Genomic DNA, 26,636 nt, shown 5'->3' on the forward strand with positions numbered 1-26,636 from the left:
AATTTAACTAGCTACAATATCGAGGAGGAAGTAGTAAGGGAGGTTAGTTATGTATATAGAAATACATAACATGGCAACTTTTGTAATAAAATGCAACTCTTGATGTAGCGGGGTGAGGAATTGGAGGGAAAATATAATTGTATAGTAAAATTTGGTAACGGCATGGGACCCACAGCTGAATAAAAAAACAATTGGGAAAATGGTGGGGCAATACTTAAAATTGTAATATTTTATCTTTTCTCATTTCTTTCTTAGCCTTGTATTACTCTCCTCTCTCCTCAATATACTCGTATACACTCAATTGAAGCAACTTTATTTTTGTTCAATGCATGTCTACATTATTATTTATTGTTTCATAGGGATTAAATTCAAAGCTTTTTGTTTTTAGACGCCAACACGTTATTTAAATTTTTATAATTGAGTTTGTCTATCATTTATCTTCCTTAGATTGACACTAAAATTATGATAAACCCTTGTAGTACATTTTTTTGATGAGTATTTATTTTTGGAGGTATAGCCTTAATAATGTATAAAAATATTTCTTATTAACTCTTATAGTACTATGTATATGATAATTTAGTACTACGTCTACATATGATAATTTATCTTCAGTTTTGCAGTATGATGTTATTTTGGTTTTTAGCTATGATTAAAGCTAAACCAATTATGTCAGTAGAGCTTTGAAGACATATCATGGTTTTTTCATTTGTTACTAAACGAAATCTCTCATACTTTTGCATTGGGGATTGCCTAGCTATAATGTTGACAACTTTATTTTAAGCTAAAAGAAATTAAATGTCTTATACTTGCTATGTTTTTTTTAGTTGACACCGTTGGACTTTTACACTATTCTCACAACACGCTTTGACTCGCTTTTGTGGTTTATGGATACAATAAAACATATTCATGTGGGATCTTGTTTGAATCGTCTATATGTATATTTTATTAATTTTCCACTTTTTATAATTTTATAATATTGATAATTAAAGTTATTAAGTGTTAAAAACATGCGTTCGCAAGCGTGATAATAGAAATGTGTCAACTAAAAAAAAAGTATTTTTTTTTTCATTTGTTATTGCTAAAAGAAATTTCTCATGCTTTTTCATTAGAGATTGCCTAGTTGTTTGTTTATCTTTTTTTATTTATCTTTTTTGTTTATCATTTTTTTTCGCATTAGAAATCTCTCATTTGTTTATCATTTTTTAAAAAAGATTATCTAAAATGACTTGAAAAGTTTCAAAAAATAACATTTTGACTTACAAAATTAATAAAATCAACTTTAACTTCCTTGAAATATGTAGCAATTTATTGTTAATGAATGGTGATGATGATTGAGAATATGCTTGATAATAAAATATACTTGTGTCGTTATGCGTATCATCAATCATCACACAAGTACCATTGATAGCTTCAAATTAAGTTTACATGGAGCTCCTAACCCTATCAAGTCATCTTACATATCTCATCATACAGTCACATTAAATATGGATTGTTATTAATCTTATTATATACTTCGTACAAGAGAACTAATTAAGATCTTGTTTCAATAAAACCGCAAATACTACCATACATAATCCATGATCATCTAACTAGCTTAGCATTCATATGTTTACAACAGTGGGGGCAATGTACATATCACCTTTTTTTTATTTCATTTTTGCATATAATGTTTTAAAATCTTCACATACATATGCTTTCACTGAGTCAAAAATATGTACAATTGTATACCACAAGGGTTTCGTTAAAAGTCTTCAGGGTACTACTGTACTAGAAACATCTTTATAATGTTAAACTGTATAATAAAAGGGTTTCGCTAAAGGTTCCAAAGGTACTACTACCAGGGTGTCAAGGGTATGTGTTTGCATATATTGTTTAAAAGCTTCACGTGCATATGCTTTCACTGAGTTAAAAAAAATGGACAACTATATAATACAAGGGTTTCGTTGGAGGTCTCTAAGGTAGTACTAGAAAACATCTTTATAATGTTCAATCGTATTGTTTCACTAAGAGTACAAGGATAGATACCAGTGAACCCTCTATGGATACCATTAAAGGGTCGTATGTACTACGATTAAAAATTCTTAGGGTTCATTTGAAATACATTAGGGTACCATTGTATTTATATTAATCCTAAAACACAATCATTGGTTTAACATTTATACACTACGTGAAAATATGAAATTGGCACTGGTTCAAAACCCCTCAATGCCACCGGTTTTGAACCAGTGCCAATATGGGGGGTGCCATTTACTTAGAAGAAAAGCCACCGGTTCAAACCGGTGGCAAAAATGGTTATTGGCACCGGTTAACCAGTGCCAAAAATGACCCAAAAAAATTATTCATTGTTTTTGGCACCGGTTACCGGTGCCAAAAATGCCCAAAAACATAAAAAAAATTTCACTTTAAAATTAAATAAACTAAAATTAATAAGAACAATAGAACATCAATATATAATTCGAATATCAGTCAATTTAATCGAAAATTTTACAATATGTAATAAAAAAAATACAATATAGATCAATTACAACACATAAATAAATAAATACAATATAAATAAAAAAATTACAATATAAATAAAATAATTACAATATAAATCAAAAAAAATTTACAACATCAAAAAAAAAAACCTGCTCTTGATTCTTCGAATAATTAAGATGTAAATCAATATACGTACCTGCATCAATTTTTTAAAAATTCCACTAAAATAAATAAGCTGCAAAAAAAACAGACTATGCATGTACCCAGAACTCAAAAAGCTGGAAAAATAAAAAAAAAACCCACAAAAATAAAAACAAAACCAAGAAATTACGTTAAAAACCCAGTAAAAAAAATTCATTTTAGATCTCAGAAAAAAAAAAACCAAAATTAAAATCGAATTGAACCAAAAAGGAGATCGAATTAAACCCAGAAGGAATTAAAATCGAATTAAAATTAGAAAATCACAAAATCGATTAAAATCACAAAAAAAAACCAGAAATCGATTAAAATAACAAAGAATTTAAATCGATTAAAATAACAAAAAAATCGATACAAATAAAAAAAAACGAATAAAATAAGTTAAAAATCTAAAAAAAATCAAATTAAAATAAGTTAAAAAATAAAAAAAATAAAACAAACCAGAAAATCGAAATCAGTTAAAAATCCAGAAATACAATAAACGAATTAAAATCGATTAAAATAAAAATAATTCTTAAAAATCGATTAAAACAAAAAAAAACGATTAATATAATTAAGCTTTGAGAAAGAGAAAAAAAGAAATTCAAACCCAAAAATTCAATCCCAAAAATTCAAACCCAGAAAAAAATTGAAATCGAACAAAACCCAGAAAAAAATTGAAATCGAAAAAACCCACTCGAAAAAACCTTGAAATCGACAAAACCCAGATAAAGCCCAGAAAAATAATTGAAATCGAAAAAAAAAAATCAAAATCGAAAAACAAAAATCAAAATCGAAAAACAAAAATCAAAATCGAAAAAAAAAACAAAATCATAAAGAAAAAACCCAGAAATTGAAATCGAACGGTCTTGGTGTTGCATGTTGGTGGTCTTTAAACGAAAGAAAGAAAGAAAGGAGAAGGAGATGAGGGAGAAGGAGATCGAGAAAGAGAAATCTCAGGAGGAGAAAGAGATTGAGAACGAAAGAGAAGGAGAGGAGAGAGAAAGAGAAACGGCTGTGAGTTAGAGTTTGCTAGGGTTGGGGGTTATAAAGCTAAGGGCCGGTTTTTTTTTTTAAATAATGGCACCGGGTCAAACCGGTGGGCTTTATTTTTTGCCACCGGTTTGAAGTGAACCGGTGCCATATGTCTTGGTTCATTAAGCCCCCATTTTTAAGGCCATTTTTGCCACCGGTTTGGACTTAACCTGTGGCAATTAGGGGGTGCCTTTTTGATTTTTTCTACTAGTGATACATTAGGGTCTTATGTACTACGTATGTGGCAATGATCCAAACATTAATTCGTTTAAAAATCTATAAAGGTTTTGATTCTTTCAACAATAACAAGCAATTAGATAGTTAAGCGTATAAATTCACCTAACAAATTAGAAATAAGAAGTAAATAGGTAATGAACAAAATAAGTTATAAATATATCAAATGAACAAGATATGCTATTTAAATATGAAGCATTAAAATTGAAACCAAGATAACTATTAAATGATTATTATTGAAACCAAGTTTATACGAGTATTAAATCATGATTGGTTGTGAAAGTAACTTTGTTTGTATTGATCAATAGTGAATACTACAAAGGATACTACTCAATGTCTTTATAGTACCATTGAACCTTCTAAGCACTATAAGATTTATTAAGCGCTATGTTGAGGAAAATAACCGTAACCGGTGTTAAGCTTCAAAGGTTACTTCTCTGATCAAATGCTCTGTTTTTTAAAGAAAAAAATCACGACTCTATTTCATGTGCTTCATGGAATTCTCTCCCTTTATATAAGCTTCCTCTCTTTTAATATGCGCTTTCTCTCACCTCATCCTAATGGGCGTCAGATTTTCATAACAACCTGACAATATAATCGAATTACATAAATTAATGATTTTGATTTTTCGATCAAATTGGAGGTTGAACATCGCTATGAACACAACCAGTTATAAATTTCAATGTGAATCAAACAAAACATATGGTAGTAGAAAAAGATTGTCACAAAAGGGTGTGTGGTGCGTTTTTGTGGGCGAATAGAAGCCATTGATGGGATTCAGCCATTGATGTTATATACTTCCTCCGTTTTTCTTTTATTGCACCATAAAGACTTTTACACTATTCACTTAATCTTCTTTGACCATCTTTTGTGATTTATCCATTAGGAAAAACATAGTCATGTGGAATATAGTTACATTCGTCTTGAAATCTACTTTTCAAATATCAATTTTTTAAAATTTTTACAAAAGTATAATTAAAGATATTAATAGCCAAAGTAATGCATTGGCAAGCGTGAAACCCCTTATGGTGAAATAAAAAAAGAACAAAGGAAGTATATACTTTGAAATTTTCATTAATATATTACAGTAATAACATGCAATGTTACACTATAATATTTTTTTTAAAAAAAAATCACAATTGATCGGCACAACAAAAAGGAGTTAATAGCTACACCAAGCAGCAACATCTTCTAGCACATCAACACAAACAACAACAACATATGTAATAATTCGCGCATAATTTTTTTTTTACTTAATTTACTCAAACATCTGTACTAACCTTAGTTAATTTAATCAAATATCAGCATAAAAAAATAAAGAAAGTAAAAAGATGAACCTTCTCTTCAATTATAAAAAAATTAAATAAAAGATAACCCAGAAATTTTCAAAGAGAGAGAAAGAAAGTCTTGAAAAATCGAAGAGAGAAAAATAAACAAAAGATCAGGCAAATCAAAGAAAGGGGGCAAAAAGTTAGAAGTGGAAGACATAAAAAATATTTTTCATATAACGGGACTACTGTTCATAGGACCCACAACAAAACGGGCTGCACATGTGGAAAATTTCAAATTTGTTGAGAAATTACTGACAAACCCCTCGTTACGTATTTCATGGTACATCACTAACCTCCCTTTGGAAGGCCTCAATAAAATCAAGGTGGGTTATCAAATTGATGGGACGCCAAAAGATATAATTGGTTGTTTCATTGTTTGTTTTGATGTGAAAAGTTGTAATGCCAAGAAGTTTCATTTCACAGAAAATGCCTAGAAAATCTAGTAACACTTGTTTTTGGCGAGCATATAGGTGAGGGTGTTAAAGAATTTGCTAAAGGAGATATTATGTTGTTCCTGTATTTTTGGCAAATTGTGGAGAATGTATCGACTGTGAATCAATGAAGAGCAATCTATGTACGACGCTGCCATTTAAGTTATCATCTATGATGCCAAGAGATGAATTGAAACTAGCTGATTTACAGATTCTAAGGGAGAATTATTGTACATGTCTCGAGCTTTATTGAGTACACGGTTGTGGACATTGCTCATGTAACCAGTCTAACCACGGTTGCTGCTTGCCTTCTCTTGGAAAATGTTTATTTTTGTTTATTGCAAGGTCTTGTTAGTTCACTTCGGGCTTGTTCACATTTACTGAACTAAGCTGAACTGAACTGAACTGATTGGATCTGAACTGAACTAAATTGATTGGAGCTGAACTGAACTGGTTAGAGCTAAACTGAACTGAATTGAACGGATTAAAGCTGAACTGAACTGATGTGAGCTGAATGAATATTTTATGAGAGAGGGAAATTAGGAACTAAACCGAATTGAACTGATTAGAGCTGAACTGAATTGATTGGAGCTAAACTGAACTTAACTTAACTGAAATTAAGTAAATGTGAACAGACCCTTCACCTTATCTTTACTGAACTTTTTTTTTGTTGATCTGAAACTATTTTGCTAAAGTTAAATTATTTTTATTGAATTAGAATTTGTTTTGCAGAAATGAAATTATTTTTGCTAAACTGGAATATTTTTTACTAATTCTCTGTTATATTTCTTCTTAAAGTTACTAAGTTTCTTAATGAAATAAAATTATTTTTGCTGAATATTATTTTCTTATGATAAAGTTAACGGGGCCTTAACCACTTATTTTATTAGTCACTTATTATTTGCTACCCATATCAATTAATAACTATATTCTAAAATACACATCGAAAATGATAGTATAGCAATTATTATCTTCTAGTATATGCTTCCTTAGTAGCGTACATAGTACTCTCTCCAATTTTTTTATTTGCATCTCTTGGAAATGCATGGAGTTTTAGATTAGTAATTGTAGACACCCATTTGTGTCTCCCCAAAACCAGACCCGGTGATGAGTACCTTTCACGTTGAATCATAATCGAATGAAGTGAAAGTGTGGAAAGTCTAGTGTTGCTGATAGTTTTAATTTCTTTTCTCTTCTCTCTGTTTTTGAAAACCTATTTTAAGAAAACAGCCAATCCAGTTTGGTTGGTCCATGGAAAGGGTCCAATAATGGTGTAGTTAGATGGGGCTTGAAAAGAGCTTTCCAACGATATATTATAAGCCCAATTCCGATGAATAATGAGGAAGTTATGGCCAAATTACTAAACTAGGCCCAGTTTAATACTTATATGCGGCCCAATGATCTAGAGGAGGGCCTAATATGGATTTATCATTCCTAATGCAATTAGGATTGATAAATTGACTTTGGTTGACTTTTTAGAGTTTTAATCAGAATAAAAGAGTGTTTTCAAGGAAAATACGATTTTGCCCTTCTGTACGTCTAAATTTTATCTAAATTAAGAAAACGCGTGAAGATAAAAATTAGCACCTGACGACAGACATTAGCGCCTGGCGCTAATGCTTGGCACCTGGCGCTAGCCTTAGCGCCTGGCGCTAATGTTCAGCGCCTGACGCTAACTTCTTTTATTCTCGTCGAAACTCTGATTTGTTTTGCTATCCGTTTGGCTGATGTTCTCTATAAATAGCCTCTTTAAACCTCCGTTTTTGATCATCAATTCTCTCTATCATCAACTCTCATCAAGAATTTCTTGATTCTCTCCCTCTTTCTAAGCCCAGCCTTTTACCAACACAATTCCTCATACATTAGCACTAGACACACCTAGCCAAGTTCGAAGTTACCTTCGCCCTAGACGTGAAAGATTTTAATTTCTGAGGGTTTGGTCCCAAATCTCTATTTCAATTATTTAATTTAATTGTTGTTTATTATTTTCCTTGAAGTTACTAACACGTGTATTTTGTTATTAGAAAGAGGTACGAGGCATCCAAGTAAGTTCTTTAATTGTTTGCATTGTTATTATGATATAGAAATCATGTCTAGGTTGTTATTATAATTCCTAATGTCATGTTAGGGTGTTTTGATCTTCCTAGTATCATGTTTAGGGAAAAGGTTATAATATCAAATATGCTTATTATGATTCTTGCGATGCTTCCTATTTTCTTTCCTAATCTTCATGTTAGTACCATGTTAGGGCTAAAGCTTTGATCTTTATTGTTTAGTGACATGCTAGGGTTTGTTATTAATCTTGTTAGTATCATGCCTAGGATCTTGTTATTATTATTATGCTTTAACATGATTATTTTATAATGATGATTATTTTTGTGATTATTATTATGTTGCTTGATATTTATTGTTATTGCTTGATCACGCCTTTTATGCATGTTTAAAGGGAATTTGTACTTGTAATCACACTTAATAAGATAATTAATAATCTTGTTTAGGGTTAATTTGATTATAATTCAAGTGATCGCCAATAATAGTTTTGTTTGTGCATTAATATTCAACCAACATAGATCAACAGGTTTAGGGTAATCCTATTGATTGCATGTTAGTCAGAAAACGCACATGAATACGATTAGAATAAAGTAGAGGCCTATTATTAGGGCAGGTTCAATATCTTTTAGGTTGGATTTGTACCTTCATCCCCGAACTACCAGTCATGGTTCCAGACCTATTGGAGTTAACGATCTCCTAGATCGTTAAGGGGTGTAACCTTTACCTCGTGAACGGTTTACAAGTTCCTAAAACTTGTTGGCGACTCTTTTGCTCTATCTTCTTTCCCTTTGGACACCACCGTACTTTAGTGTATGATCACAATGGGGTTCAACCTAGGGATAATGCTTGAAATATTCCCTACATTTTTTGGAAACTCCACTGGGGAGGATTTCTATTTTAATTCCTGAAATTTATTTCGGCAATGATTTAGAATGAGTGGATGAGACTCGAAAAGTTCTAAGTATTTCATGTGCGTAATTTTGATTAACATTATTGTCATATGCATAAAAAAGATCTCATTGAAAAGACCATCCGTAATGAGTTAAAACATAGGATTTTTACACGTAGAAAATTTGAGGAATATCTTTCACAACTAGGATTGAAATAATGCTGCATGAAACTGGAAAACTTTATCGAGCACAGAAAGCTGCTGAGGCATGTAGGAACTAGCGTCAACAAACAGAGTCTAGCGCCACTTATTTGACTCTGGCGCAAGGCGACAGTTTCTATCATCAGGCGCCAAAGCCAAATCGTTGGCACCGGCCTCTGTTTGCTGGCGTCAAGTTCTTCCAATACCGAGCCAGAAATATGCGTTTTAATTTCAACCAGTTTTTAGCACTGTTTGCTCGATCCTACTTCCTGATTGAGTTTTTCTCACTTTTCTGAAACCTATATGTGTTCTATATATGGACATAACCCTCTAGAAATTCATGCTCCATCTACCTGATTGAACGCTCTGTGCAACAAAGGGTACATCCGAGAATGTTGAATTCACCAAACCATGGAAGTTAGTTTTTCTAAACTCGCGGTGTCCCATCCACTCGCGCCAACCCTTCACGGTTAGGCTTCCGCACCCGGTGCATCCGGAAAATTAACCATGGACCCTCTTTGAATAATCCATATCCCGAACTTTAGAGAACTAGAGCCATGGTTAAGTTGCAAACTCATTGCATCATGTTGTGCCTACTTGACTAATTGTGCATTATTTGTTGTGCATACTCTATGTGTTTTTTCCTAACCGTTTGTTTGACTTGTGTTAAGACTAAACAAACTAATTAATGACTAAAAGACTTTTCTTAATTAATTAATTAATTAATTAATTTGAACTAATAAATAAACTTAAAATCGAGTCATAGTTCCTTTGAGTCAACCCGGATTTTTATTCCCGTATACTGCATAAGCGTCAACTTGTTTTGGTCATAGCCAGAGTTCTAGGAAGAACTACGAGTCGTACAGACTATGGATCTGTAGCCCCAAGTTTTATCTTTAATTTGGAGTCAGTTTCATCTCAATCAGAGTTACAGATCAAAAGTTATGACTAAAATACTACAACCTGTCCAGTTTAATGCATATACGTGAAGTCTTAACTTAGTCTTTGTTCGAGTCTAATCACATGGTCATGACACGAGTCTTAGAATTTCACTTGCACTCACAATATATAGCACACACCTTATACATACACCATGACCATGTCTTAGGTTCATGCATGATTCGATTCTTTCCGTCATTTGAGTTGGGGGTACATTCTATTCCTAATTTTTTCATATATCTCCATCTACATCATCTTTCCATTCTCTACATGTTTTCTCCATATCACAACCTTCATTCTTCCTACCTTCTTCCATCCTTGCATGTTGAATCGAGTTTGAGTCATGTGAGTGACAAATAAAAAAAATGAGGGTAATGATGAAACAAATGCACAAGGCAAGCTTCTCACCAAGATTTCATGTTTTCTTCTTCTTTTTTTCAAACCCTTTCCCCAATAAGTCTAGCATAGGCACCCTTCATCCTCCTTGAATTTATTTCTTAGAGTCTGATTTTTACCCTTCACTTTTTAAATAAAATGAGCATTTATTTTCTTGCATATGATCATTTCATTGCATTGCATTAAAAAAAAATCCATGTCGAATTAAGCACAAGGTATACCAATGATTTAAGGCACCCCTTGTAGCCACATCATATTACCTTTCACCCTTCAAATATGCAATCCTTTTTTGATAAACCACTTTGAGCCTCGTCTAACGATAGACCTTTCAATTTTCAACCTACATCTACCTAACCTTGGGATGGGATGGTGTGTAACTTATGTAACTTCAAAAAGCTTGAGTGACTTCAAAAGACTAAAAAAACAAAAAATAAAAAATAATAATAATAAAAGTGTACAAAGGGCAAGTGTTCCAATGTCTTTGATATGAACACGTCCCAGATTGCGTCTCTTATCGAGTGCTTGGTACCGTGCCTGAGAAACATGAATGCCAAGTGAGTGATAGACCGCATGATCGACATTGCCCACACTTATAAAAATAAAATAGATGCTAAAGCAAAAGATAAAAGAGAGTTAAAAAAGAGTTAAAAGCCTCAAGCATAAAAGTATAAAGATTCAAAAGCAAAGTTACACACCTTAGGGGCTTATCTAGGGTCTTGAGCCTTTATCCCTTTCTTCTATAACCTTTATCCTAACCACGTTACAACCCTTAAAAAGACCTTTTTGAGGTATACACACACTTGTGCGAGGTTCGGCTAGAGCTACGTTCGGCCTGATTCCTAATGGATACGTAGGCAACCTCACATTGGGGTGCGGCCATAATAAAAATGCATTCATATTCTCATTACACTCACACCATGATCATATCAAGGGATCTCCTATGCTCATCCCTATCTACTTAGAGCTAAACTTGGGGGCTTGATCCCTACATTATTAACTTACCTAGCCTAAGAGTCACCATCTTTTGACTCTTCTCAAAATAATATCTTTCCACACACTTAGCCCTTCCAACCTAGCTTTAGAATCACTTTCACACACATCACAAATACATGACCAAATATACCTTCCCTTAGGAACCCTTTGTCATGGAATCTTAGCACAACGTTGAAGCATGCCTTGTCATATCAACATCACTCATCAATCATAATTGTCATTGCATCACGAAGTATGAAGTGCTTAGCCTCCGTGCCTAAGTTACCCAAATACTTTCATCATTGAGTCAACCATTGAGATAGCCTAGGATGAATTAATCCTTGCACAACATTTGACTAAGCTCATTCAACATGCACCTTCAAAAAATTCGTTTCTTTCTTTTTTCGCGTCTTTCTTTTTCGGGAGAAAGTCGGTACCCTCCACAAAAATGACGGAAATTTTTGTTTTTCTGCATTTCAAGTCATGTACATATCGAGTTTCATGAGTCAACACTACACACACACGATTCACGTCGAGTCGAGTCGAGTCAACCTCGAGTCAGTCAATCATAGTGAGTCAAGTTTATATCTTGAGTCATGTCAAGTCAATGAGTCAAGCGACGTTAAACCTTAGGTCAACCCTAAAATAATTAAAGAGATTAGCAAACTCCTATAGTCAAAGATAAATATAGGTGCATCCCAGCGGCAGCAAGAGCAGAATAGGGAAGACCCTGCTCTAGCGCCAGACGACAACATCTAGCACTTGGCAACAGATTTCAGCGCCAGGCGCTAGATTCCAGTGTCTGGCGACAGAGCCAAATCGTGGCGCCAACAACTTTTCAGCAGCGACGGAGCTCAAAGACTCTCAGAACAGCAATTTCGGGTTCCTTGGTGCGCCAGTTAGCCCCTATAAGAAATTTGACATGATTAAGTAGTTGGCTTGATTACTATCGTAATAAGTGATTGACCTGAAGAAAGATCGTTTCACTTAGCTTAAAGCGCCTAAACATTGGCTCATTGCAAGACACCGACATATTGGCTTATAAACAGCAGATACACCGACATACTGGTTCATAAACAGCAGAGACACCGACATACTGGTTCATAAACAGCAGAGGCACCGACATAATGGTTCACAAGCAACAAAAGCGCTGACGTACTGGCATAGCAGAAGCAAAGTTCAAGCGAGCTTTAAAGATCGACAAGCGTTGGTCTTCAGAAGTTTTCTTCGGAATATTATCACAACAAACATTCATATCATCAAAGATCTTTTGTTCAGAGACACGTGGACATTTCTTTTAAGCTCTTTTGTTCAGAGACGCGTGGACATTTCTTTCAAGCTCTTTTGTTCAGAGACGTGTGGACATATCATCAAAGATCTTTTGCTCAGAGACGCGTGGGCATATTATTCAAAAGCTCTGTTGTTCAGAGATGCGTGGACATTTCTTTCAAGCTCTTTTGTTCAGAGACGCGTGGACATATCATCAAGCTCTTTTGTTTAGAGATGCGTGGACATTTCTTTCAAGCTCTTTTGTTCAGAGACGCGTGGACATTTCTTTCAATCTCTTTTGCTCAGAGACGCGTGGGCATCCTATTATCAAGCTCTTTTGCTCCAGAGACGCGTGGGCATATCATTAAAAATCTCTATTGTTCAGAGACGAGTGAACATTAAAACAGCAGGATGGCGTTCCCTAGATTGTGGAAAGTTGTCACAACAACAAATGCAGCAACAAATCAGTTACCCTCAGAGACGTGTGCTCGACGTTGCAAGATACGTGTTTCTTAACTCTTTTATTTGTTTAACTAACGCTAGTTTGCAGGTATCGGCGTTACAAGAATGATTTTGGATCGCAAAACGTTCTGAGTCATTCTCCGTCCCTATCGCTACTTTGACTTTTGTTTTCGAAACTTGCATTTCTCCAAACTCAGTCAAAGTGGGGGCTTTTGTAGACACCCATTTGTGTCTCCCCAAAACCAAACCTGGTGATGAATAACTTTTACGTTGAATCATAATCGAATGAAGTGAAAGTGTGGAAAGTCTAGTGTTGCGGATAGTTTTAATTTCTTTTCTCTTCTCTCTGTTTTTGAAAACCTATTTTAAAGAAAACAGCCAATCCAGTTTGGTTGGTCCATGATATGGGTCCAATAGTAGTGTAGTTGGATGGGGCTTGAAAAGAGCTTTCCAACGATATATTATAAGCCCAATTCCGATGAATATTGAGGAAGTTATGGTCAAATTACCGAACTGGGCCTGGTTTGAGCCTTATATGCGGCCCAATGATCTAGAGGAGGGCCTAATATAGATTTATCATTCCTAAAGCAATTAGGAATGGTTTTAGTCTTCTAGATTCTTCTAGAAGGTTCTTTTCATTCCTAATTCAATTATCATTGATAAATTGACTTTTGTTGACTTTTTTTAGTGTTTTTATCAGAATAAAAGAACGTTTTTGAGGAAAATACGATTTTATCCTCCTGTACGACAATTTCTATCTGATTTTAAGAAAACACGTCAAAAACTTAGTCAGCGCCAAACGCCAGCATTAGCGCCTGACGCTAAGCTTGGCGCCTGGCGCTAGCGTTAGCGCCTGGCGCTAATGTCAGCGTCTGGCGCTAACTTGGTTTTACACGTCAGAACTCTGTTTTGATTTTTTATCTTTTTGGCTGATTTTCTCTATAAATAGTCTTCTAAAAACTCCGTTTTCATTCACCAACTCTTATCAAGATTCTCTTGATTACTCTCTCTCTCTTTTCTAAACTAGCTTTTTCACAAATACAAAAATTCCGCATTCATTAGATTTAGAAACACCTAGCCATATTCGAAGTTGTCTTCGCCCTAGACGTGAAAGGTTTAATTTATGAGGGTTTGGTCCCAAATATCTCTTTCAATTATTTAATTTAATTGTTTTGTTTATTATTTTCCTTGAAGATACTAACGTGTGTATTTTGTTATTAGAAAGAGGTACGAGGCATCCAAGTAAGTACTTTAATGTTTTTATTGATGTTATGATGTAGAAATCATGTTTAGATTGTTATTTTGATTCCTAGTATCATGTCTAGGGTAACTTTAATATTAAGTATGATTAAAAGTATGATGCCTTTTATGTTCTTCCTAATATTTATGATTGTTAGTATCATGTTAGGGTTAAAGCTTTGATTTTTATTGCTTAGTGACATGCTAGGGTTTGTTATTAATTTTATTAGTATCATGCCTAGGATCTTGCTATTCTTATGCTTTAACATGATTATTTTAAATTATAATTTGTTATTATGATGATTTATTATTATGTTGCTTGATATTATTTATTTTTTTATTGCTTGATCACACCTTTTATGCATGTTTAAAGGGAATTTGTACTTGTAATCATGCTTAATAAGATATTAATAATCTTGTTTAGGGTTAATATGATTATAATTCAAGTGATCGCCAATAATAGTTTTATTTGTGCATTAATATTCAACCAACGTAGATAAACAGGTTTAGGGTAATCCTATTGATTGCATGTTAGTCAGAAAGCGCCCTTGAATACGATCAGAATAAAGTAGAGGCCTATTATTAGGGCAAGTTCAATCTCTTTTATGTTGGATTTGTACCTTCATCCCCGAACCCTATTTGGTTCAAGACCTTATGGAGTTGACGATCTCTTGGATCGTTAAGGGGTGTAACCTTCACCTCGTGAACGGTTTACAAGTTCCTTAAAAAAACTTGTTGTCGAGTCTTTTGCTCTATCTTCTTTCCCTTTGGACACCACTGTACTTTAGTGTATGATCACAATGGGGTTCAAGCTAGGGGTTAACGCTTGAAATATTCCCTACAGGTAGATACTATTATTATTTAAATGAGGACCATGAAATATGGAGAAATGATAAAATAATTTGAGTGAGGTTTAAAATAAGAGAGAGAAATGATAAAATATACGGAGTGGTATAAAGTTATCAAATATTAAAATGATGTACTTTTAAAAAAGAGTAATTATAAAATGTGGGTACTGAACTTTGGCCATTGTTGCAAATTAGGTACCCAACTTAGCTTTGTTGCAAGTTGGGTACTGAAACCGGTCGGACCTTACTTTTCCAGTAGGTGACTTATTATAGCAGGTTAATAGCAAGCTAAAGAATTTATAAAAAAATTAATTTTGCTGCAGCTATGTAATGATGGCTTCTAGGGAACAACACCCGGGGCTACACTTCTCCCAAAATGGAGTAAATTACGCGGGAGAAATGAGCGATCGAGATTAATTCCCTAGAAGCTTCTCCAAGAAGCCACTTCTGTCTATTTAAGGGGAGCAGTGTACATCAACTTGTACTACAACAAATTTCCAAAAAAAAAACACTTTTATTTAGAAGAAGAAGGACGCCATTAATGTCTTGGCCTAAGTGCAGACTAGCTCAGGGATATGCTGGGAAAGCCCAAAGACTTGCTTTTGGAGAAGGTATATTCCCTGTTTTTGTCTGCTACTGATAAATGCTTGTGGTTTGTTGCTGTTGATTGTTTGTTTTTACACGTTTTTGTGTGTTATACTTAAAAAACGAAATTTGTCTACTTTTAGAAAAGTTGAAGCTTGTCTTTTGTTGGTGAAAGTGAGATATTGTGTGTGGGGTGTTGTAAAGTTAATTTTTTTATGTTTATATTGGGGATTTTAAATGGTTAAAGGTGTAAAGCTTGATGTGCTTTGTTGATTAGTTTAATTAACATCGATAATGCTGTTAATATTATCTTAATTAACCCATCAATTAGTGCTTAAGTATGTAGTTTGAACCCTGAACAATTCTAATGGAATTCTTGACCAACCTAGGTTTGGACGCACTTGATGAGGCCCACCCACTCATGAGCCAGCACGAGAACCTGGTCACTCACATCTTCCCCAAGGTGGACTTTGTTGGCATGATGGGCATCGAGCAGACCTGCAAGAGGTGGAGGATGTGGTGGCGCCTGCGCCACCTGCACTTTCATTACCCTTTCTATGGTCACAGGGCTCAAATTCAGGAATGGGTCCTCAGGGATTTGATGTACAACAATGGTCGTGACCTCCACACATGGCTGAACAAGGATATGACTGTCTACTTCGACGGTTTCCCCTTATTGTATGGTGATGAGATGACATTGGGGCGCAGGGGGCTGGATGCAGCAGACTTAGGCTTTTTTTAGGGATGATGCTGCTAGTTTAAGCTTTTGATGTTTATGTTTTAAGTTTTTTTAAGTTGTACTTATGTTAGGTCTTTCCACTGTCAAGGGAATTAGGTTGTTGTGACAAGGTGTCTAGGTTGGTTTTTGGACTTGTCACTCCCTTGACAGTAAGTATATTTGGTAGGTAGTTTTAGTAAGCTGTAGGATGAAGCTTACCCTTTTGAACAATGCAATGGATGTAATTAAGTATTATGCATATATAATATGAATGAAGCTTTTTATTATTATGTTATGATTGATGTTTATTATCTGTGCCACAATTTATGTTTATGTTGAGCCATTGATCATATATTGTAATTAAGTAATATGCACATAAGATGTAAATCATACACTCTTACACATAAAATTGCAAACAGAAAGATGCAAACAGAGAATGCAAACAGAAAATGTAAATCATACACTCTTACACATAAAAATGCAAATAGAAAGATAATCCATATTTACTGTTGTTGTATGTTGACAGAAATGGACTTGAAACCTTGTGTCATTGTGCATGATGGAGGGGAATGGGTGCTTAATGAGGACATGAGTTACATGGGGGGTAGAGTTAGTATATTTGAAGATATTCCAAAGTGTGTTGATGGTAAATACATCAAAGAAATAGTTGATAGTTTGGGTCACACTGATATTGTTAAAGTTCACTTTTTAGACCCAAGGAAAGACTTCAAAATTGGCATTAGATATTTGGGTTTTGATAATAAGAGCTGTGACCCTTTTCTATCTTTGCTTTTAGAGTTTAAGGCCATTCATGTGTACACTGAACATGAGATTGGTCAGTCAGTGCACATTGACAACAGCTTTGGTTTGGGTGGTGGGGTGGATCTTTTATTGACTTGTTATCCGGTGGCCTGGAAAATATAGGGGAACCCTTTATTGATTATGATAGTGAGGGTTCAGATGAAGATGATATTGAATGTGTGGAAGCTAGGAATAGGATGAAGGGAGATACAATAAAGCAGAAGTGTTGTGATGATGAATTGGACATGCTTAAAAGGGTATAACATTTAAAGGGGAAGCACCCTAATACATACACCAGTGACTCAAAGGGGCTTACTGATGCAGAATCTGATGATGATCAGGATTTTGGATATCTTGTTGCACCAGAATCTAAGAAGACAAAGGTGAGCAGCACAATGGGTGGTGATGCCTCTTTGACAAATGATTCCAAGTTCTTTGTGGGGCTATCCTTTGAGAACAGTGGGAACTTTAAGAAGGCAATCAGAGATTATGTCATTCATATGGGTAGAGACATAGTGTTCTCTAGGAACTCACATGACAAAGTAGGAGCACACTGTAAAAATAAAGAAAAAGGTTGTTGTTGGAGGATTTGGGGTTCTTGGGATAGAGGTAAAAGAAAATTTCTAGTGAAAACTTTCACATGGGAGCCCACATGTGAAAGAGCGGCAAAGGACAAACATGTAAGAGCTTCATGGGTGGCATCTAATTTCTAGCCTAAATTCAAAGTCATCCCTTACATGAAAGTTCATGACGTAATTGAGACAGTGTGGTTGGAAAAGGGGTTAAAGTAAGAAGATATATAGCATACAGGGCAAGAAAGTTAGAACATAAGTTTATCATTGGTGAGTATTAGGAGAAATATGCCCTAATACCTAGGTATGTTGTTGAATTACTTAGAACTAACAAATTAATACAGTTAAACTCAAAATGAGTGGAAATGTCTTTGAAAGATTGTATATTTGTTTTGAAGCCTTAAAAAAAGGTTTCTTAGCTGGCTTCAGACCATTCATATCTTTAGATGGTTGTTTTCTAAAAGACCCTTTTGGGGGCCACCTCCTTGTTGTAGTGGGTAGGGATGGGAACAACCAAATGTTCCCACTTGCATGGGCTGTAGTTGAGGTTGAATCAACAGCCTCATGGACATGGTTTTTCGAGTTGTTGTGTTCATATTTGGGCCTTATTGAAGGTGTAGGGTTTAATTTTATGTCAGACCAACAAAAAGGGTTGTTGGCCTCAGTTGCAGAAGTCTTCCCTGAAGCTGAAACCAGAGTTTGTGCAATACATGTTTACTGTAACTTCAGAACTGTCTTTGGGGGAGGTTTAGAGTACAGGAAACAATTCTGGAGAATAGCAAAAAGTAATACAGAGGCTGATTTCAATGCCAACCTTCAGATTTTGAGGGACATCAGCGATGATGCAGTAGAGGATTTGTTGAAAAGAAATTACCAAAAGTGGTGCAGGGCTTTTTACATTCCTCTTTCATGTTGTGACAGTGTTGACAACAACATGAGTGAGGTCTTCAATGCATTCATCCTAAATTCTAGACATAAGCCAATTATAACCATGCTTGAGGACATTAGGGAAGGGATTATGGAGAGACTGCATAAAAAGAGGGACCAGATAAAGAGCAAAGACATGGTGTTATGCCCTAGAATTCAACAAAAAACTAGAAAAGCATAAGATATGGGCAATGGGATAGAATGCTTACTGAGATAATGGGTGATGTTATGGTGTGAGGGAAGGTGTGCTACACAAGATAGATTTGTTGTGAATATGCAAGAAAGAAAATTTAGCTGCAGGGCATGGCAAGTAAGTGGGATTCCCTGCAAATGTAACACCCCCAAATCTCCCTCTACGAAAATACTAATATAATACGTATAATTATACCGTAGAGATAGACTTGGTCGGATTACCGGCGCGTGATTACGCAAGGCTACTCAAAATACTTAACTCAATAACAAAACTTGCAGCGGAAACTCAACTTTCTTTTATTAATACTTATAAAAATAGTAACATTGTTATGAGTGCTCAAAAATAAAGAGCAAACCAACATTCCTAAACTAGGTGAAGCAAATCCCAGGACTCCCATATGCTCATTCATGACTCCACCTGAAAATAGTCAACACTGCTTACCATTATGGTAAACAGGGAGAACCAAAACAAATAAGAAATACGGATTAGCAAAATATGCTAAGTACGATAAGTGCAACATAATGCAAACTCAATTTATTTGCAAACAAGCTTTTAAAACCAATTCCAATGATTAATCGAATAATTTCAAACTCATTATTCCAAAACCGATTCCAATGATTCAATATTCAAAATAATAGTTAATAAAACCAATTCCTTTATTAAGAACCAATTCCTTTTAATCCAATTCCCCACCCAAGTGTGCACACCCCCTAAGCTAGTCTCCTTATATTACAAGGCTATTCTTGAGGAAAGACCCGGTCATAAAAAGTCCAAGGCCTTATCAATAAACCAAATCCGCATAGTGGGATTATTAACATGCTTATAAAGCATTAATAATATAATTCAATGGTTCAATAAATCCTTTCAATATCCAATAGTTCCAATAAAATTCAAAATCCTTTTTAGTTAATTCCACATGCTTTCAAAATAAAACCTTGTAAATAAATACTTGAGAATCATATTAATAACTTTTCAAAATCAACAATTCTTCCTTGAAAAACCTTTATTTAATTCAACCAACCTTTTAAAATCAATTCCTTTATTTAAACACAATAAGTAATCCAAACCATTCAAAACATGATTTAAAAATCAATCATTCAAAATAATTTTATTAAAATAAATACCTTGGACCCAAACAACTTCAAACATAATTTATTTCAAAATCATAATTCAAATCAATTTAATTCAATCACCAATCAAATCATGTAATACATGTTATTCAAACCAATCACTTTCAAAGGTATCTAGCCACCTAAACGTACCTTGATCCTTGCTAGAAACACCACACAAAAAGAACCTCAAGAACCTTGATCGAACACACCCTACAATTAAATATAAACTTAAACAATATAAGGTTAACAAATAATTAAAACCCCCCAACTATATGTGATTAGGGGATTTTTCCCACCAATCACCATCTGACAAGTGGACCAATCAGGTTCCGCCATGTGTCCGTCACATGGGCCAATAGGAGCCTGCCACGTGTCAAGCAATGATCCGTCCACTATGGACCAATTACGACACGACACGTGTCCTTCCCATGACACCTGGGATAACTGGTCACCAAGGCCCAACTTCCGAGGGAAGCCCAATAAGCCCAAGGTTAACCTAAACCTAGATTGGCACGTTTCCCGAGGTTATAAATACCTCCCTTAATCCTCATTAAGGAAAAAGGAGAGGCAGATTACACACATTAAACTCTCTCACCTAGAGAGACCCAATCACTTTAATTTCCGCATTAATTACTCGTTAATCAAGTACTAACTTGATCGTCGGAGGCGGATCTCCAATCATCCGGAGCATCCGTTTGTTTTGCAGGTACAGGCGTCTGGCTCCAGTCTTGGAATTGTAACTCTCCCGCAGGACATCAGAATAAACCCTGAAACATTTTGGCGCCGTCTGTGGGGAGAGTACTTCTGAGATGGCATCCACGTTTGTACCGACTCCTGAAGAGAGACGTCCCCTGGACGACCCTCTAGTTCAGTCGGACCACGATACTGAGAATGAATTTGAAGTTGAAGCTCACACAGCTTCAGACGGGACCCTAAGGGCACGACGTACCCGTCATACCGAAAGGAGGGAACGGGAACATCTTCATGCTAGAAGCGAGCCAGCAGGCGCACCGCCTGTTCGGCAGCAGCCGACTGATGGGTTTGCTCCCATCACAAGGAACGAACTCATGACCTTCATGAGGGACTTCAAGGGAGAAATTCAAGAGTTGATCAACAAGAAGCCGCCTGCTTTGGACAAGGAGCAGTCGGCTAAGAAACCCTCCACTTCACAGAAGAGGAAGCCAGTTCAAGGGCGAGAGGCGACCCCTCATCCTAAATCTAGGAAGCGGGAGCCACCTGCCCTTGATTTCACAAAATACCGTTTTCCTACTCCAGGAAATAGGAAACCTGTTCGTCATATTCAGGCGGACGGGTCGAGGAAAACATACACAGACGCTCGGCTACTGCTAGAGTAGAAGAAGAGTGACCAATTGTCAGAGTCGGCCTCTACTTCAAACCTCCAAGACAGTCCGCGAAATACATCGATGAGGCATACTCAGTCGTATCATGAGAGTCAGTCAGGCGGCACCTCCCGTCAGTCCGGCTATCATAGCGACCAAGCGATACCAAACTTACCATTTGTACCGCAACAACAGTATTTTTTACAGCCACCTCCGTTTGGTGGACATGCAGCAAAAAACGTCCAACCTATGGACTGGCAGCTACGGTTGCTTAGACTTGGCGAACAGCCGTCGGCCTTCTCCAAGGAAATTACTGAAGCCGCTCAGCCGGCCAAAGTGAAAAATGTATTAGTAGGCGCCTATGACGACACTACTAACCCAGAAGACCATCTGATGCATTCACCAACCTGATGTACCTTCAAGAGTTGGATGATCCCACTTGGTGCAGGTGTTTCCCAGCGACTCTCAAAGGAATCGCACAACAATGGTTCGGCAACCTGCCGACTGGTTGTGTAAATAGCTTCAAGACGCTTGCTTACTTATTCACCTCCAACTTCGCCATGAACATCCCTGCGAAGAAGACGACCCTTGATTTAGGAACAATTCAGCAGGGCGAGAAGGAGGGGCTTCGTTCTTACATCAGGCGGTTTAACCTGATGAAAATACAGATTCAAGGGTTACCGGATGAAGTAGCCTATACTGACTTTTTCAGAGGTCTCAAAGACGGGTCGACCTTCAAATTTGATTTGGTCCGAAAGAGGGTGGCGACTCTTCAAGAGGCCTTGATTGAAGCGGAAGCTTATATACAGGCGACTGATCTTTGTAGTACGGTAAAACAGTTAGACGGGAGAAGGTCCGACAAAAGAGAAGGACGACAGAAACAGTCGTCAAACAAAGACGAGAAGAGAAAAGAGGTCTGGGCGGCTGATTCCTCTAAACAGCTGGCCTAGAAAAAGAAAAAAAATTTCAAACCATACTCCCCAAAGTATGCGTTTAACAAGGATAGCCAATTTATCCTAAAGGAAATCAAGGGACGGATCTCAATTGAGAAGCCGGTCCCCATGAAGGGTTCTGCAAACAACCGGAACCAAGAAAAATTCTTTGATTATCATGAAGATGTTGGTCATCACACCAATGAATGCATCAGTCTCATGCGGTATCTGGACCGCCTGGCTGAGCAAGGTGATCTTGACACTTATGTCAAGAAATCTACGGGGAACACTTCCTCGAAAAAGCAGTCGGCCAAAAAGAATCAACAGGCCGACAGTTCCGATACAGATGATGCAGTCGTCTACACCATTGCAGGCGGCTTCTCAGGAGGCGGCCCCACTATTAGGGGCAACAAAGACAATATCAGACGGTTAGATGTAAATTCCGTTCACCAAGAACGGCCCTCCAAATATTCATTTCCTGAGATTGTCATCACTGAAGAAGATCTAGGAGGGGTAAGAGCGCCGCATGACGACCCTATCGTTATTGAATGTAAAGTGGCCAACCAGAGAGTTGGCCGAATCCTCATAGATACCGGAAGCTCCTCAGATCTCATCAGTAGCAAATGTCTGTCGAAACTAAAATATCAAACTAATTGCATACATCCAGCATCCCACCCTTTAGTAGGGTTTGGAGGAGGAGTCGTCCACCCAATGGGACGAGTGGATTTACCCATCCGCCTGGGTGAAAAAGGGGAAGGACGACACATGGTAGTCCGGTTCCTGGTAGTAGAAAAACTCTCGGCCTTGGGACGACCAACCCTGAATAATTCCAAGGCTGTTATAATCCCCTCTCTTATGTTGCTCAAGTTTGAGAGGGATAATGGAACAGTCGGGTCCCTAAGGGGAGATCAAAAGATGGCCCGAGAGTGCTATCTCTCGGATGTCAAGCCCACTGTTATGGCCACTATGTCGAGCGGTGGAAAAATAGACCTTGACAATGTCAAGGAAAGTGCGCATGTTCAAGAAGCAGGCGGCAAGAAGAGAAAGGCATCCCAGACACTGGCCGCAAGAAAAGACAGAAAATAGCAATCATTGGTAGAGGAGCGGTCGGATGAATTCCGCCCTCAGCCAGCTGGTGAGAATACGGACCTGATGTTAGATGACTCGCGTCCTGACAGAACAATCAAGGTTGGGACGACTGCTCTAAGGGACCTGGGTGACGACTTTCACAAACTATTGAAAGAATACAAGGACATCTTTGCATTCGAAGTCCATGAAATGCCAGGCATTAGTCCTGATCTGGCGGTACATAAACTGGCTGTGGATCCGAAAAAGAAGCCGGTACGGCAGAAGAAGCGGAACCATGGCGAATAAAGAAGTCAGGCGGCAGCCGCCGAAGTTAAAAAATTACTTGATGCAGGGTTCATTCGGCAATGTTACTTCCCAGACTGGGTTGCAAATGTGGTGCTTGTTAAAAAGCCGAATGGCACCTGGCGAATGTGTGTAGACTACACGGACTTAAACAAGGCGTGCCCCAAAGACAGTTACCCTCTGCCTAAAATTGAGAACCTGGTCGACTCAATAGCCGGCCATGCTTTGATGAGCTTTATGGACGCCTACTCTGGTTTCCATCAAATTCCTTTATGGGAGAAAGATCAGGAGAAGACGACCTTCGTCATTGATCAGGGGTTATACTGTTACAACGGTCATGCCGTTTGGTCTTAAGAATGCCCCGACCACTTTCCAGCGAATGATAAACACTGTGTTTTTTTATCAGATTGGGAGAAATGTCGAGGCATATATTGATGATATGATTGTCAAGTCTAAACTTCAAAAAGATCATCTGTCGGACCTCCGAGAAACTTTCGCCACACTCAGGCGGCACCATGTCATGCTCAATCCCAAGAAATGTGTCTTTGGAATTGAGTCTGGGAAATTTCTCGGATTCCTTATCAATAAGAGAGGAATAGAGGCGAACCCTGAGAAGGTGCAGGCGGTCATCGACATGCAGTCGCCTCGTACCATCCGAGAGGTTCAGAAGTTAACAGGTTGTCTGGCGGCCTTGGGAAGATTTCTAAGCCGATCAGGCGAAAAATGCCTATACTTTTTCCAGGCAATTAAGAAAAAGGCAAGGTTTGAATGGGGGCCGGATGCTGAGGCGGCCTTCCAGAAATTGAAAGTTCACTTGCATTCCTTGCCGAGGCTGGTCAGCCCTTTGCCCAAAGAAGTACTCTACATGTACCTGGTCGTCTCTGATCATGCGTTAAGCGCTGTTCTCCTTGCTGAAAGAGACGGCTGTCAGCTCCCGGTCTACTTTGTCAGTCATGTACTGAAAAATGCCGAGTTGAGGTATCCCTTAGTGGAGAAATTTGGTCTTGCACTCTTCATGGTTGTTAAAAAATTGAAGCCCTACTTTTTGGCACATGCAGTCGTCGTGTATACAGACCAACCTATCAAGCGGCCACTGACCATCATGGAGTCTTCAGGCCGAATGATCAAATGGGCCATAGAAATACAGAGCCTCGAAGTTACTTTCGAGCCTAGAAAAGCAGTGAAAGGGCAAGCCTTTGCTGACTTTATTGTTGAGATGACTCGTCCTCCTGACTCTCAAGTTACAGACCAGGTCTGGAAGGTATATGTGGACGGAAGCTCTACTTCAAATGGTTGTGGAGCAGGCGTCATATGTCAATCGCCAAAGGGCGACAGGTACGAGTATGCTCTATGCTTCAGTTTTCAGGCCTCAAACAATGAGGCAGAATATGAAGCTTTACTAGCCGGAATCCGCATGTGCAAGACGGCAGGGGCAAGAAAAATAGACGCCTGTTCCGATTCACAATTGATAGTGGGTCAGTACAATGGCGAATACGAAGCAGCCCATCCGGCCATGATCAAGTATTTACAGGCGGTCCGACAAGCAGTCGGCTCCCTTGAGGATTTCCATCTGACCCAAGTGCCGAGATCAGAAAACAACCAGGCGGATGCACTGTCAAAATTAGCATCATCCGCCTCCTGTGATACTCCTCGAACTGTTTTTTGGGAAGTAAGGGAAAAGAGGAGCATCGAGGAAGACCCTATTGGAATCCTAGACAGAAGCTCAACCTGGATGGATCCAATCAGGGCATATCTGACAAACGGTACCCTGCCGGATGATCATCAACAGGCGGCAGCACTGAAAAAACGAGAAACCAGTTTTGAAATAATAAAGGGAGAACTTCACAAAAGGGGGTACCTTCAACCCTTCTTAAAGTGTGTTACTCCAGAAAAGGGACGAGAGATACTAGACGATCTTCACTCTGGTTACTGTGCTTCCCATATAGGCGGTAGGACGCTTGCTCAACGGGCAAGGCGGCAGGGCTACTTTTAGCCTACTTTAGAAGCAGATGCAATGGAGGTGGTGAAAAAATGTGACAAGTGCCAAAGGTTTGGCAAGCTAATTCACCGTCCGGCTACTGACCTCACTACCATTCATAGCCCACTACCGTTTGCTAAGTGGGGCATGGATATTCTGGGTCCATATACGCCTGCTACAGGCGGAAGGAGGTACATACTTGTTGCCGTCGACTACTTCACTAAATGGGTAGAGGCGGAGGTTGTAAAGGGAATCAAGACGAAGGATGTAATTTCATTCATTTGGAAAAATGTCATCACTCGGTTTGGGGTTCCCATGTCTATGGTTTTTGATAATGGTCCCCAGTTTGAGACGCCTGTTCTCAAAAGCTGGTTGGGTGACCAAGGAATTGCACACTACTTTGCATCTGTCGGCCGTCCACAAGCAAACGGCCAGGTAGAAGCCTTTAATAAAATCATCTCAGACGGTCTCAAAAAAAGGTTGAACGAGCAGGCGGCCTATGGGCGGATGAATTACCACATGTTCTCTGGGCCATTAGGACGACTGAAAAAGGGGCGACTGGAGAAACTCCATTCCTCCTAACTTATGGTGCGGAAGTTGTTCTTCCAATAGAACACTACGAGCCGACTCTTCGAGTAATGTTATATGACGAAGAGGCAAACTGGAAAGCCATGCGCCTGGCATTAGACTCACTTCCTGAAAGGAGGGGCAATGCTGTCTTGCGCCATGAAATTTACCGCCTGAGAATGACTAGATCATACAACAAAAACGTACACAGGCGTCCACTCAAAGTGGGGGACTTTGTACTTAGAAAAATGAAAGCAGTTGGAAGGGCTAATGAGTCTGGCAAACTAACTCCCAACTGGGAAGGACCCTACCGAATCTGTGAAGAGGTCAGGGACGGTACCTACCGTCTGGGAACACCAGACGGACAACCGTTGCCTCGAACTTGGAATGTAGATAATCTTAAGAAATATTTCTTTTGAATGATGTAAATAGTCAAGGGCTACTTAATAAAAGTTTGCATACTTAATATTCAATTTTGTACTAAGAGGGGCACGCCTACTAACAAACGGTCGGCTACTCTCCATTGAGTATTTTACTCTATCTTCAGAGTGGCATGCCGTCTGTACCTTTACAGTCGGCTACTCTCC

At 37.6% G+C, this 26,636-nt stretch overlaps 1 protein-coding gene across 1 annotated transcript; it reads left to right on the forward strand.

Moving 5' to 3' along the window:
• The first annotated feature begins 15,357 nt into the window (after window positions 1-15,357).
• On the forward strand, window positions 15,358-16,546 carry LOC110699072. Its single transcript, XM_021876565.1, has 2 exons — window positions 15,358-15,564; window positions 15,928-16,546. The coding sequence occupies exons 1-2, from the start codon at window positions 15,495-15,497 to the stop codon at window positions 16,278-16,280; spliced, it is 423 nt and encodes a 140-aa protein (XP_021732257.1). The 5' UTR covers window positions 15,358-15,494; the 3' UTR covers window positions 16,281-16,546.
• Window positions 16,547-26,636: the final 10,090 nt, after the last annotated feature.

This window comes from Chenopodium quinoa, unplaced genomic scaffold, assembly GCF_001683475.1.
Source record: "Chenopodium quinoa cultivar QQ74 unplaced genomic scaffold, ASM168347v1, whole genome shotgun sequence".
NCBI lineage: Eukaryota > Viridiplantae > Streptophyta > Magnoliopsida > Caryophyllales > Amaranthaceae > Chenopodium > Chenopodium quinoa.

Bases quoted from the DNA above. Each gene is read 5' to 3' on its own strand.
- LOC110699072 (XM_021876565.1), top strand. From the start codon at position 15,495: ATGTCTTGGCCTAAGTGCAGACTAGCTCAGGGATATGCTGGGAAAGCC. The intron at 15,565-15,927 runs GTATATTCCCTG...TGACCAACCTAG, and splicing joins AAGACTTGCTTTTGGAGAAG to GTTTGGACGCACTTGATGAG.